This window comes from Trichosurus vulpecula, chromosome 5 (genome assembly GCF_011100635.1).
Source record: "Trichosurus vulpecula isolate mTriVul1 chromosome 5, mTriVul1.pri, whole genome shotgun sequence".
NCBI classification, from domain to species: domain Eukaryota; kingdom Metazoa; phylum Chordata; class Mammalia; order Diprotodontia; family Phalangeridae; genus Trichosurus; species Trichosurus vulpecula.
The window spans coordinates 66,400,751-66,414,338 of record NC_050577.1 but is presented as its reverse complement, the minus strand read 5'-3'; the positions used below and the strand labels follow the sequence as shown (position 1 = coordinate 66,414,338).

Sequence of the window (13,588 nt, the reverse complement as noted above, 5' to 3'; positions counted from 1 at the left end):
TTAAGTTCTACCTTTAAAATACTTTATCTTTGTACAAAACTTATTTAGCAGATATTCAACTTGTTTTTGTTTTGTGGAAACATGTATATTCAGGCCCCAGTACTGGTAGGGATGCAGGATGGGATGATGCTGGTGTATGAGAACTGTTTAGACCACAAAATCTGGGGCATGGTATGCAAGCCGGGCTATCCTGCACTACTTCCTCTCTTGACTCCTAGGCTTCAGATGCTGGGCTTGTTCTCTAAATTTCTCTTGTTAGCAACTGTGTCTTTGATCTGTTGATTCTCTTCCAATGGATTTCCTTGTTATGACAGTCTTCAGCATGCCACTTCCTTGGACCATATATGGCCAAAGCCTTACCCATCCATGCACAGCACAGGGGAAAAAACAAAGGCCTCCAAGTCAGGAGAAGTGTGTTCTTGGGCTGCCTCTCTTGCTATGTGTCTGAGCCTCATGCATAAAATGAAGTGGTTGGATTAGATGATTGTGGAGGTACTTTCTAGCACTAAAATTCTATGACTACAAAATAAAATTTATGTACATATATAAAATTATTCACAGAACTCTAAACACAAAAAATTTATAGCATTTACATTTTTATAGTAATCTATAAACTTAGTGGTCAGAGTTGTTAACACTATCTATCCACATGAATGTGGAAGTAAAAAGGTTCTTTAGAGGGAATTTTAGGACTCGTTTCCAAGCCATCTGGGAGCTTCCTGATTTAATGAGATGGACATTTCAGGTTACAGATGGACAACAGATTATCTGCAGTAAAGAGGGGTGGGGCTGAACCACTGAGTTGTGACAGGGGGAGGGAGCTGACAGAAGAGGGAGGAGAGTCACCACCTCGGGACATTCAGTTGTAGAGTTTTTACTTTCAGTGATTACACAGAAAACAAAAAGTTGTTCTAATGCACTGAACAACAATAAAAAGTCTGAGATGAACTCAGGAAAAAGACCGATTGGGCTCTTTCCTCAAGCTAACTGGAGAAGCCCCAGTGGTCTGGCTCAGTCCCAAAGAACCCTCTAAAAAGGGCCTAGATTGTCTTAGGGAGTTTGAATTGACAGTGCTCTTAGATTAGCTTAGAAGCAAACCTAGGCCACGAAGGCCACCCAGGAACTAATCCAATTTATCATATGTGTTAAAATAAGATACAATTTTAAGCTAGAAAAGACCTTAGGAATAATTCTTCAGATAATGAACCTGAGGCCTCCTCAGTGATTTGTTCAAGAGTCACAAAGGCAGAGGAACCGCGATTTAAACTTACATCTTCCAGGGCAGCTAGGTGGTGCAGTGAGTAGAGCACTGGCCCTAGAGTCAGGAGGACCTGAGTTCAAATGTGACCTCAGGCACCTGACGCACTTGTGTGACCTTGGGCAAGTCACTTAGCCCTAATTGCCGTGCCTTCTCCCCTCCAAAACAAAAACAAAAACAAAAAAAAGAATAAACTTAAATCTTCAAACTCCAAATATCTAAACTGTGCTGCCTTTGGGGCTTTGCAAAGAAATGGATTCCTGAGCCCACAGGGCTTAGAGTTAGACTGGCCAACAGGCAGGGTAAAGAAGGGAGATGCCATGGGTACCTGCCCTTACTTCACTGCATTTGAGTCAAGTATCTGGGAAATTGCTTTCCTGAAATTTATTTCACTGTTTGTTGGGAAATCACACTTTCTAATTACCTTGGATGTCTGTGGTTCTCCCAGAATTAAATGTTGGTAACTGGTAATTTTCTAATAGATGTACAGATTTTAAAGAGGAATTTTGTATATATGTTAGTTATCCTTTGTCCTTGTGCTAACACATATTCATAAAATAACCAATAAGATCTCATAAATTATAATTTAATAAATACATTGAAGTGTAATCATATTTCTCTCAACTGTACTTTATAAAGGCAAACTGATATTTAAATTAATATCTAGGTTAGAAACTGACAAACCTCAAAATTTTTCATCCGTATTTTAAAAAAGTACTTAGGGTCCTTAAGTAAAATGAAATGCAGCTTATTTTCTAAGCTTCATTTTTCATATACCAAAATGGAGGCATAATCATCTTTCTTACATTTGAAAAGTGATGAGACTGGAACGCACAATACTTTAGTGATGGTTAATTTACAAATTCAAATCTCTTTTGTGTTCCATGAAAAAACCAAGGACATGCACAATGCATTCTAAAATGAAATGCGCAGTGAACTAAAAATAAAGTGAATAAACTGCCTTTTAATTTTCTTTTCCTTTTGTTTTCCTAGGAATAGGGCTGGAGAAACTTGTATATTTGCTTTGGGGAAATGCACTGTTAAGAGTTGGTGATAATTCTATGACCAGAATTAATAACTATTTAAAAATTATTTTAAAGGGTAGATTTTATTATAAAATATTTTGTGTTCAGTTTTCTTTCCCTCCCCTCTCTCTGGTCTGGACTGAGAGTTCTCTACAATGGTGTATTAACTCCCTCCATTAAGATAAGCTCAATTTATCTATAATTTGTAGTTTCAGAGTTTTCTGGGATTCTGAGAGGTTAAGAGGTTTGCCCTTGACTATAGAGCTAGATGAATTAGATGGACTGTGTGGACACTGAAGACCTAACCAACTCTAAAATTCTGTGACTCCAAGACCAGCTTTATGCCCAGCACATCGTGCTGCCTTTTTATCTATTGGATTTAAGAAACACAAAGGGAAAACATTTTCCTTTTGGCTTTTAAATCTAGAATTGTAGACTGTTCGACTTGGAGGGCTCTTGAAGGTGTCCTGTCCACTTTCCCACCCAACATACGTAGTCCTTCTATAGCATCTCTGGCTTTGGCCATGCAGCCTCAGCTATCAGACATAGAGTATTTTACAAGATAGCTTCCTCCATTATGGGAAAGCTAATGGGCTAAGATCTGCCTCCCTATGATTTCCACCTACTACCCCCTATACAATGTTTCTATATAAAATGTTACATTTTATGTAATTCTTCTATTATAAAATAAATGAGACATATAACATAATTGTGGGTCAATTTAAAAAAACAAGGGTATATTCAGTTGAAGTGCAAAGAAAAGATGTTTAGCCACTAGTCAGTAAGTCAATTCTGAAAAAGTTAATGACTGAAAATATGTTTATCATTTCTACTGTGGTTAATATTTTATAAAAGCAATCATTAAGTGGTCTCAAGAATACAATTAAAATCCACAGTGAAAAAAAGGTATGCTTATTTATGTAGAAATGTTTTGTCTTGTTTCTCTTCCAGAAAACAAAAAAAAATTCAGGATAGGTTACCTCTTTTCTTTTGCAAAGCTTTCATCAGATCAGACATAAAATCTTGCTCCCCGCTTGCACCCCCAGGGGCTGGTCCTGGATTCTCTAGCCTTTTGGGAGCCATTGGAGGCTTTTTAGTGATGAGTGGGAGAGGTTTACCGGGTTCAGTGGATTGGAATGGTGGAGGTGGAGGAGGAGGTGGTAATGGAAATTCATCACCACTAGAAACTGTGGGAGGTGGAGGAGGCACAAAGTTGGGAGGCTCTTCGATAAACTCTGGTGGCGGTGGGGGGAGCTCAGCCTCTCCCATAGGTGGTGGTAAAGGAAAATCATCTTGAGGTGACAGTTTGGAGGGTAGCATGGGTTTGAGGGGCATCAGAGACACTGAATTCACATCAGAAGACCGTCGCTGTGGTGGTGGTGGCGGCAGCAGGTGGGATTTCTTAAGATTGTTGGCTGGAGGTGCTGGTGTATCACAGTTACTAACGGCTGGCTTCTTGTCCTTTAAAAAGACAATATTATTCATGTTCCCACAGAAAGAATAAGCTTATCAAAACATTTCAAGTCTAGATAATGTAGGTCTATTTCAAATGTAGTGCTTTGCACACATAAAAACTGTGTTAATTCATTTAATGATCACTTCGGATTCATCTTTATTCTTGGAATGCCAATGAAATTACACTGAGGTTTGTCCCCTCCACCCCCCAAGACTTTGCCACTATGACTGACATTTCTTTCATCCAGATTAGGAAGCCCAGGGAACTTGAGTGACTTGCTCAATTGAGGTCAAAGCTGGACTTCTCTGAACTAAGCCTTCTGACTGTAATCTAACGTCCTTTCCAAATACAACTTCGGCTAGTGAAAACCCTTCTGGGCCTCGGTTTCTTCATCAGTAAGATGGAGGTTATAACATGTATATACCTATCTAACAGGACAGTGATGCAGGAAGGTGTTTTGTAAATGAAAGATTTATGCTAAGATTTAATCTCCATGATAGGGGTAAGGGAACAATAAATATATACTGCCTGCCAAGTGCCAGGTGCTGTGCTGTTTACAAACACCTCCTCTGATAGGACAATCTGCTAAGAAGACATTGTTCTAATTCTGGCATTCATTTTTGGTTAGCACAGAGCCAAATGACTAAAGGAGTGAGGACGGTTAAAAAGTGAACTCGAGGAATCAGGTCTCAGGATTCGTCCCTCACTTTAAAGGACCGTACTGGAACAGAACTCAGCTATTGCTATTTTCTCATTTTTATCTAACCTTGTGCTCACCCGACATTCTGTCCCTAAAGCAAAACAAAACTAAACCTAAGTGTTTACCAGATTCCGCTATACCACGAGGTGTCCCAGAGCGGTCACATTTATCTTGTTACAAACTGAGCTGGTGGCACAGCCACTTCCATTGTACATGACCAGTTTGACCACCCTGAATTTAGTAGCTACAGCCCTTGGGAAAATGGGGGACCATTGCAGGAGACAAGGACCCTACTCATCCTCCCATTACAAACCTTCCTGAATTCCTGGTCATCCCTTAAAGTGCAATTCAAATAATACTTCCTCTTTGAAGCCTCTGCTTATTCTTCCTGTGTAGCGAATGAACTACCTTTACCCCACAGCCTTCCAGAGCTCTTTGTTTTACACATTTCTAGTGAACCTATGCGTCTTTTCCCCCTTCTAGGTGACAAATTCCATAATGTCACTCACATGTTATCTAATAGCACTCTACACAAAGTAAGCACTTAATAGATGCTAAAATGAGGACAAAGAAGTCTTCCAGATCCCTTCTGTGTCATCCTGGCATGAATGTCCTACTTTTTATTAGAGCTTAGTGGATGGCAAGGAGAACCTTTTCTGAGTAACTTTTATGAGAATTTAGGAGAAAGGATAATTCTTGCAAAAAAAAAAAGCACCAACTGTCCCCTCTGTCCTAGCTTCTTCTATCTCTACTTCAATTTCTCTTCCCATCAAGTCTGGGAATCATAACAGTAATTCACATTTATACGGCACTTTAAGGTTTAAAAGTGCTTGTCTCCTAAGGCTGTAGACTTCGTAAGGAAGCTTCAATACTTCTATAGTGAGATTGCTTTTCAACTGGTGAACTGGTTTAGTGGACCTCTGTTTTGAAAGAGCATTTACCAGCAGGAATTGGAAGCAGTGGTCTTTACTTCATAAGATCACCTTACACCTAGAAGAGGCCCTGGATGTCACTGTGTCCAGCTCCCTCATTTAGCAAATGAAGAAACAGGTGCAGAGATAGTCCTGCTTAGCTCTCAGACTATTTATGTCCTCAGGGGCCTTGGGGAGGTTGCTCCTTTTCAATGTCTTCGTGAGGAACGGATCAAGCAATTCATTCTACCTACCACACAGAATTGTGATAAGAATTAAATGAACTAAAAAGGTGTACAAAGTAAAACTGTAACAAAGACAAAAGGTATTATTACCAGTAAGGGTCACCCCTTTATCCGCAAGCGTTAGAATGTAGAATAATGATGGATATTTACATAAAATTTTACTCAAGCTTTTCAGCTGTCACTTCCTCCAGAGCAGAGTTTCATTTTTAAATAGAAATGTAATGCTTTTTTTCTTTCATCATGTAATGACCTCTCCCCACTGAATATCAAATTAGGCTTTTCCCAAGAAAACACCTTGTGATTTATTTTTTTTCTTTCATTTGTTTAGTTTGCATGAATAAGCTAATTAACTGTTCCCCTCCGCCCTGCTCCCCAATACATGCAGCTTAGGAACTGGTGTTTGCAAGTTATTTAGCTGTTTCTGTTCTCAGATTCTTTTATTGCTTTAAGCATTTAAATGATTCTCTTCAATAGGCACTATGGAAATCATTAAAGTCATAATAACAGAAAGTACACAGACTTGAAAGAACAGCCAGGATATCAAACAAAAACAATCTCCAGAGGTTTTCAAAAATCTTCAGAAATTGCAAGAGACCCAATGTGGTGGCTCCCAGTTTATAGTCAGATGAACAAGGGAGAGAAGGTGAAAAAATATCAAAGCATTCTGTTATGTTACATAGCATACCTGGGGTAAGGGCTATGGGTGTGTCGCTGTCAAAATTATTTAAGTTATTTTTAAATCAGGGAAAGGGAAGTATTAAATGCAGCTCTCATAGATGAATGATGTTACAAAACCCATTAGCAACTAATTTACAATTATTAGCTAGTTTTAAGTCAGAGTTCATTAATTTGCAAAGACAAAACTAATAGAGATTATTATTATTTCTGGACACATTTGAAAATGTATTTATGCCCCATCACCTTAGGATATATTAATATATAGTATGAAATGGAAAATATAATTATCAGAAAAGGCTAATTTAAAAGAAAGGCAGCTGGGTAGTATAGTAGATAGAGTGTATGAGTTGGGAGGTATGAAGACCTGAATTCAAATCCCACTTCAGGTAATTACCAGCTTTGTGATCCTAGGCAAGTTGCTTAAGCACTGTCTACCTCAATTTCTGAATCTATCAAATGGGGATAATAAAACGCAGTGCTAGGTATGCCAGAGGTATGCTTAAATATCTACTTGATTAATTGACTAGCTTGATTTATGCAGAACAAAAGAAGTAAAAATCCCAAAGTATTAAAAAATTGACTCAGTTTTTTCCTCCAAAGCTCATAGCTCAGGTTCATTGATTTCTTATGACTCCTCAAAAGTTCCTTGCTTGTATCTGGGCCAGAAAGCGGACCTTCAATCTCTATTCCAGATCTCTACAAGGCATACAGTAAGTAGTACACCCCATATTTGATCTACCTTGCAGAAAAAATGTACTAGTGTCTGTTTCAACTTGAATGGCGGTTTACACATCTGTTTGTACCCTGATAACTTTAGAAATAACTAATTGATGGAATATGGTATACAACTGCAGTTCAGTCTGACATTCTGAAAGAAAATGCACAACATGCCAAAATTTCAAAATGGATGTGCATTTAGTGTCGTTAAGTACGCAATTCCCCTATTCTGTGGTTTGTGTTTCAGATGTTTACTTATTATTTGGAAAGTGACAGGAAAAGGACTTCACTGAGCACTTTTGGTCAGACAATTTTTGAGTTCTGAACAAATACTGATTAACTGAGATGTTGGATAATTATGTGTTCAGATAAGGATGAATGTCCTCTCTTAACAGAATCAGACTAAAATCTCTGTCTTAACTCATATTCCTTAAGATCTTCTAAAATATATTAGTTTATTTCGATGTCTAAATAAGCACTGGGGCATTCCAAGTATGGCTTGAATTAGATGGCTTCTAAGGTCTTTTCCAACTCACATCTAAATTTTCCTGCTTTTTCTTGGAAGAGCACAGTTACTCTACGAGCATATCACTAGCTCATTGTTTGGAGGATGTACTTCTTGAACTGGTTTTTTTTTACATAGTAGTGATGGGTTTGTAGAATCATCCACATTCTCTCACCTTTTCCTCATTCTGAACAGGGCCACAAATTTGCTTCATATATAACCAGAGTTAAGGATGGGATCATGGTTTCAATGGCCACAGAACAGAATTTTTCATCTGCAAAACTGCCTGATAGGTGAATGAACCCTTGTTTGTACTTTCATTAGTACCTGGCACAAGGATTCACTACCTTAGTTTTATCTTATTTAAAAAAAATCAACTGCCACACTTTGTTTTGACACAATGGACACTTCCCAACAAATATTTAAAGGCCATTCCCCCTGCCCTTCAAAGTACATTATAGTCACATATGAGTAACACAGCCTTGGGTTTTACATTACCCTTGAGTGTTTGCATAGTAATCTCAGTATATATGAAATAGTTTAAAAATATTCTCAAAATGAACTAATTATAATTCCATTAATCTGAGAAAATGAACACCAAGCAATCTGAAAAACTGAGCATGTGAACATATACTATGCAACACTTCTAGGGTGAGGATAATGTAGAGCGATGTTGTAACACGTCTCCACAATTGGCCACAGCTTACAACAAGTTTGGTCTGACTTCTTTCTGACATGTACAAATATTTGGAAGACTTCACTGTGAACCTCGAATGATATTGCCACACTGTCTAACCCCCACACATCATAAATGAATAAAAGCTTCTAACTGGGTACTCTACATATAAATGGTCAATAAAACAGCCTTTTTGTTGGGAGAAATTAATTTTCTGTTTTTTAGTAGAGTATTGGTAAAGATTAAGAAAATGCTTGTGAATCTGAGTAGTGGTTTCATTTACATGGGTTAGGGTTAGAGCTGGTGGTGGAAAGGAGTAACTCATACCTTTGTTGCTTCAACATGTCTTTGGGCTTCTTGGAAAATTCCACTAACAGAGTGTGTAGGCTGGGAAATCTGTCCATTAGGTTGTACAGTGCTTACTGTATGCCCTAAAAAGGGAAAGACAGATTAAAAAAGGAGGAAAATCAACTTATTTTCATGATGCCAGAAAATATAAATAACCTGAAAATGAAACAGTTCATGTGTAGGGACTTTAAATAAAGATTCATGGATAATAATATGCAATACTGAAGGGAGACTTGACAAATTTGTGACTGTAACAGTATGTTGGAAGAAGCACAACAAAAAATTTTTAAATGAACTATTTTTAAAGTAAAACATTAATTAACTGTAATACCTGGAGAATGATGTGTTTAGATTACATTTGAACTACTATTTCAATCCTTGTCAATGAAGATCCAGAACATACTAGTTCACTTTTGTGCCTTAATAAATGTTATAATGAATATAATTAGATATTTTTGATTACTACAAATACTGAAGAGTCATTTCAAAATGCCATTTTTTGTTGTACTGTAGAATTAGATATAGATTATAGGAAATTAATACTGACCCTTGAGATTCCCTATAGACTAGTGTAAGAAAAAAGCTCTGATATGGACCTATATTATTATTTGCCTCATTCTCCTAAAATTTCACTTTAATTGATAATTTAATTCAGGTTTCACTCAGCTACTGATTTAATTCAATGGATTCATGGAGATGGCCATGTGAAATCAGATTGATTCAAGATTTATTTAGCAACTACCCAGTATTCTATGTTCTTTTGTTTTCAAATCAATAATTTAATTATTTCTTTTACTAACTTACGAAGTATTGAAGCTACTCATTAAAAACATAATTTCTAATTCCTTGGGTAATCTTTTCTCTAATTTTTTCTTTTCTAGCAACACCTAATCGTTCTTGAGTTCTAAAATATACTAGGAAATGGGTATGTAAAAGTACTGGCCAATTCTGAAGTACTTTAAGAGAGATTTGAGGGCTTAATGATTTGTTCTCTTTGCCTGTAGTGGGCAGAACCTAGAAGAATGGGTCAAGAGCTGTAAAGAAGCCAATTTAGATTCGAGATAAGGAAAAAGCTTCCTAGCTATAAGAACTGTGTTGATGTGGAAGAGACTGCTTCAGTAGAGAGGCTCCCCAGCAAAAGCTAGATGACTGATTTATTGGATATTACATAGTGGGGGGTGGGATATTTTGCAGGGTAGAAATTAGACTGTATGGCTGAGGTCCTTCCCACCTCTGAGATTCTGTAATTAGAGTACATTCAACTTTCAGAAGGAATCCTTGCTTCTTTAACCATCCATCACATATGATACTTGCTCTCATTATTCACAGTTGATTCCTGGGTAAACACTGTAGTTAAGAAAGCAAATTCTCCTTGTGCCATCTTTACTATTCTCTTGTGGAAGTGTATTTTTCAACAATCTCCTTTTTAGTTTCTCTAGAAATAGGAAGAAGTAGTATTTCTCCATTCTAAAACACTTTCCGGACTCTTCCCTTGGGAAAATGGGAAGCGCAAAGGCTGGTGCCTTCTTTCCAACCAAATTTCACTCTCGCCCAGATGGGATCACTGCCTTCCCACCTACATGGAGTGATCGATGCTAAATTCCAGGTTAAGAAGCTGGTACCTGGAAGGAATTCTTTTTCAGTCCTTAAGAATGGTTCCGGTAAATTCAGTGTGAAAGCATATGTAGAACCTACACTGTATTTACATTCTGTCTTGGGTGGAGAGGGGGGAAGAGAGGGAGGAGGAGAGGGAAGGAGAGAAAATTTGGAACCCCAAAACTTGTGGAACTGAGTGTTATAAACTAAAAATAAAAAAATAAAATAAAAAAGAAGAATGGTTCAGGAATGAATGAATGAATAAATCATTTACCAAAACTTGTGGAACTGAGTGTTATAAACTAAAAATAAAAAAAATAAAATAAAAAAAGAAGAATGGTTCAGGAATGAATGAATGAATGAATAAATCATTTACTAAGTGCTTATTATGTGCAAAGCACTGTGCTAAATTTTGGGGACACAAATAGAAAATAGTCCCTGCTCTCAAGGAGGTGACATTCTAATGGAGGAGACAATACATATGGAAGGTTTTAGCTATATGTCAGATGGTAAAGTCCCATGGTCCTAAGAATACAGTGGCAAAGCAAATGTTAATGCCTCTTATATAATGTCATTTCCACTGATAAAATCATCAGTTTCTGATTTAGAACATTTGATAGGGACTTTGATGACAAGGACTTTCTTTTCTGGGTCCTTAGTAACTACAGCACCTGCAGGATCGGTTGCCAGGCTACATCTCCACTGGAGCTGCTTCCCAGGACGATGACTGAAGGTACTTGGCTGGAAGCATCACTATACTTAAGGCTCTTGTGTTCAGGGTCCTAGGCTATGTCCATCATGAATCTGAGGGGAGATGGTAGTCAAGGTAGTGGTGGTGGTTTGGTTTGCCTAGTGCATGTTGCCTCCGGGTTCTCCCTTGGGGTACCCTGCAGCTTCAGGTAGGCTGGCTTTTCTGCCCTGCGTGGTATTTGGTTGGCAGCTGGTGGGGACAGCTGGCCCCTTATCCACAGTAGTAGTCTCCCTAGATGACAGCCATGAGGGCTAGGCTGGAAGCAGGTCTGACTGGTGTTCCCACTCCCAGGGCTCCCATGCTTATCCGTCATTGGCAATAGTTGTTACTGGTTGTGATGAGGAGGAAAGGGTCTCTCTCCACAATCATTTTATCCTCTCAATGATGGCTGTGGAGGTTAGACTGGAAGTGGGTCTGATGATTTGGGGGTTAGTTATTCCAAAGCTCTTGGGCTCAGGGTTCTGTCTCCATCAGGGTTTGAGGGAAATGGTGGTCAAGGTGGTGGTGGTGGTGTTTGACTTGTCTGGAGTATGCTGCCTTCAATCTCTCCCTTGGTGTGCCTTGCTGCTTCAGCTAGGGCTGGCTTGGCTGCTCTAGGTGTGGCAGTTGGATGGCAATTGGTCAGGATGGCTGGTCCTTTCTTCACAGGAGTTGCTCCTCAGGATGATGGCAGTGAAGGCTGGGCTAACAGCAAGACTAGTGGTCAGGAAAGAACTGGGTGGGGGCTAGTTCTAGAATGTTAATGTCGAACTGTATTTTAACTTCTCACTGTTTCTTTTTATTTTGTATAAGAGTCCTATAAATGTTACCTCAAATATTGGGTAGAGAGTCATGTTGAGGGGATGAAAAACTATGTCAGTTTGGACATCTTGCCACACTAGGAATGGCTGAGAAACTGATTAATGTTCAGTTCAATAAATTTGTTTCTGGAAAATTTCAGCCTAAATTGCAGAGGACATTATCATTAGTAATATTTTTTCAACACTCTTTTGCTTTTAATAAAAAGACAATGTTTCCCTTTTCTCCTTTGTTGGGAGGGCAGAGGCGACAGAATCATAGAGAGAGTTGGGAAGGGATCTTAGAGGCCAGGTAGTCCAGCCTATACCTAAACAAGAATTCCCTCAGTAACAAATCCAACAAGAGGCTTACACCAAGAAGACCTTGAGTGGGAAACCAGCACTTCCCAACACAACTCATTTTACTTTCGGATAGTGTTCAATGTTCAGAAATTCTTCCTTAACACTTCAGCTAAAATCTTCCTTTTTGCAATTTATATTCATTGCTCCAAGTTTTGCTGTCTGAAGCAAAATAGGACAAGTCTTCTCCCCATTACAGAAAAGGACCTTCGGAGTATTAGAAGAAAGATATCCCCTTCTACTCCATTCCCCCATCCAAGTCTTCTCTTCTCCATCCTACAGGGTGTTTCTAAAATCTGGACACATAGGAAATGTGTAGTTATTGCATCGAGTTCACTTGCAGGGCACATTGACCTTTGCATCACAAATGATGGAAATCATATGGAAGATGTTATTTGTTGATATTCCAATTAAATAAAATGTTGAAAATTTCATTCATTTCATTTCTTGAGAATATGCGTTTTTGCCTATGTGTCCAGACTTTAGGAACACTCTGAAATACCCTCAGTTTCTTGCATGGCCTGATCTCAATCTTCAGTCTCTGCCTGGCTACTGGCCTCTTCCCTACTACCTATAAACACACCCATGCCTCCTCTCTCCTTAAAGAAATAGACTCTTCATCCATTCTTTCTCACTAGCTATCATTCCATCTCTTCTCATTGTCGTTAGCCATGAAAAGGCCATCTATACTCAATGTCTCCATGTTCTTTCCTTCCACTATCTGATCTAATCTGATTTCTGAGCTCATCATTCAGTTGAGCTCTTTCCAAAGTTATCAACGATCTCTTAACCGCCAATCCTCATCCTACTCAGTGCCTCTGTGCAGCCTTTCACAACAACCCACTTCTGTCCTCTGCCACAGTCAATGCCCTGGCTCAGGCCCTCATCATGTTGCAACCGGACTATTGCAGCAACCTTAAGCTAATCTCCCAGTGACACTGGCCTCCTTATTGTTCTTGAAGAAGATGTTCCAAGTTCTTCACGGACTGTCCTCCGTGCCTGGAATGCCCTACCTTCTCATCTCCTGGGTTCTTTAAATCTTGGCCGAAGTCTCACCTTGTACAATAAAGCCTTTCCCAGTTTTCCTCAATCTTAGTGCCTTCTCTCTGAGATCATCTCCAGTTTGCTGTGCAAATATCCTGCTTGTATCTACTCATTTGCAGGCTGTTTCTTCCATTAGACAGTGAGCCCCTTGACAGCAAAGATGATTTTTCACCTTTCTTTGTATCCCTAGTGCTTGTATAATGCCTAGCACATAGTAAGATGCTTGCTGACTTTACACTATCATTGTAATACTGTGTGTAATACAGGGGCTCTGGTGACCTTAAGCAATTCACTTAACTTTGCTCATCTTCACTTTCCTTATCTGTAAGATGGAGGGAGGGGGTTGTAGCAGGTGACCCCCGATGTCCCTTCTAGCTCTAAATCTATGCCTTCTTTGTGGATTGCCCCCAAATTTATACAGCCAGCCCCCACCTCTCTTCTAAGCTCTAGAGCCATATTTTCAACTGGTTATGAAATATTTCTACCAGGATGATTTCTTGAATTTCAAATTCAACATCTATAAACTTAAATCCTCCTCCTCC

At 38.8% G+C, this 13,588-nt stretch overlaps 1 protein-coding gene across 1 annotated transcript in view; it reads right to left on the bottom strand.

The window, feature by feature from the left end:
• Nucleotides 1–1,399: 1,399 nt before the first annotated feature.
• Nucleotides 1,400–13,588, bottom strand: part of LOC118852263 (amyloid beta precursor protein binding family B member 1 interacting protein) — a 116,526-nt gene continuing 104,337 nt past the window's right edge. Inside the window, exons 13-14 of the mRNA XM_036761965.1 lie at nucleotides 8,499–8,602; nucleotides 1,400–3,744 (exon numbers count right to left, since the gene is read on the bottom strand). Of these exons, the coding sequence (XP_036617860.1) occupies nucleotides 3,250–3,744; nucleotides 8,499–8,602 (599 nt within the window). The 3' untranslated portion in view covers nucleotides 1,400–3,249. The remainder of the gene's footprint in view (nucleotides 3,745–8,498; nucleotides 8,603–13,588) is intronic.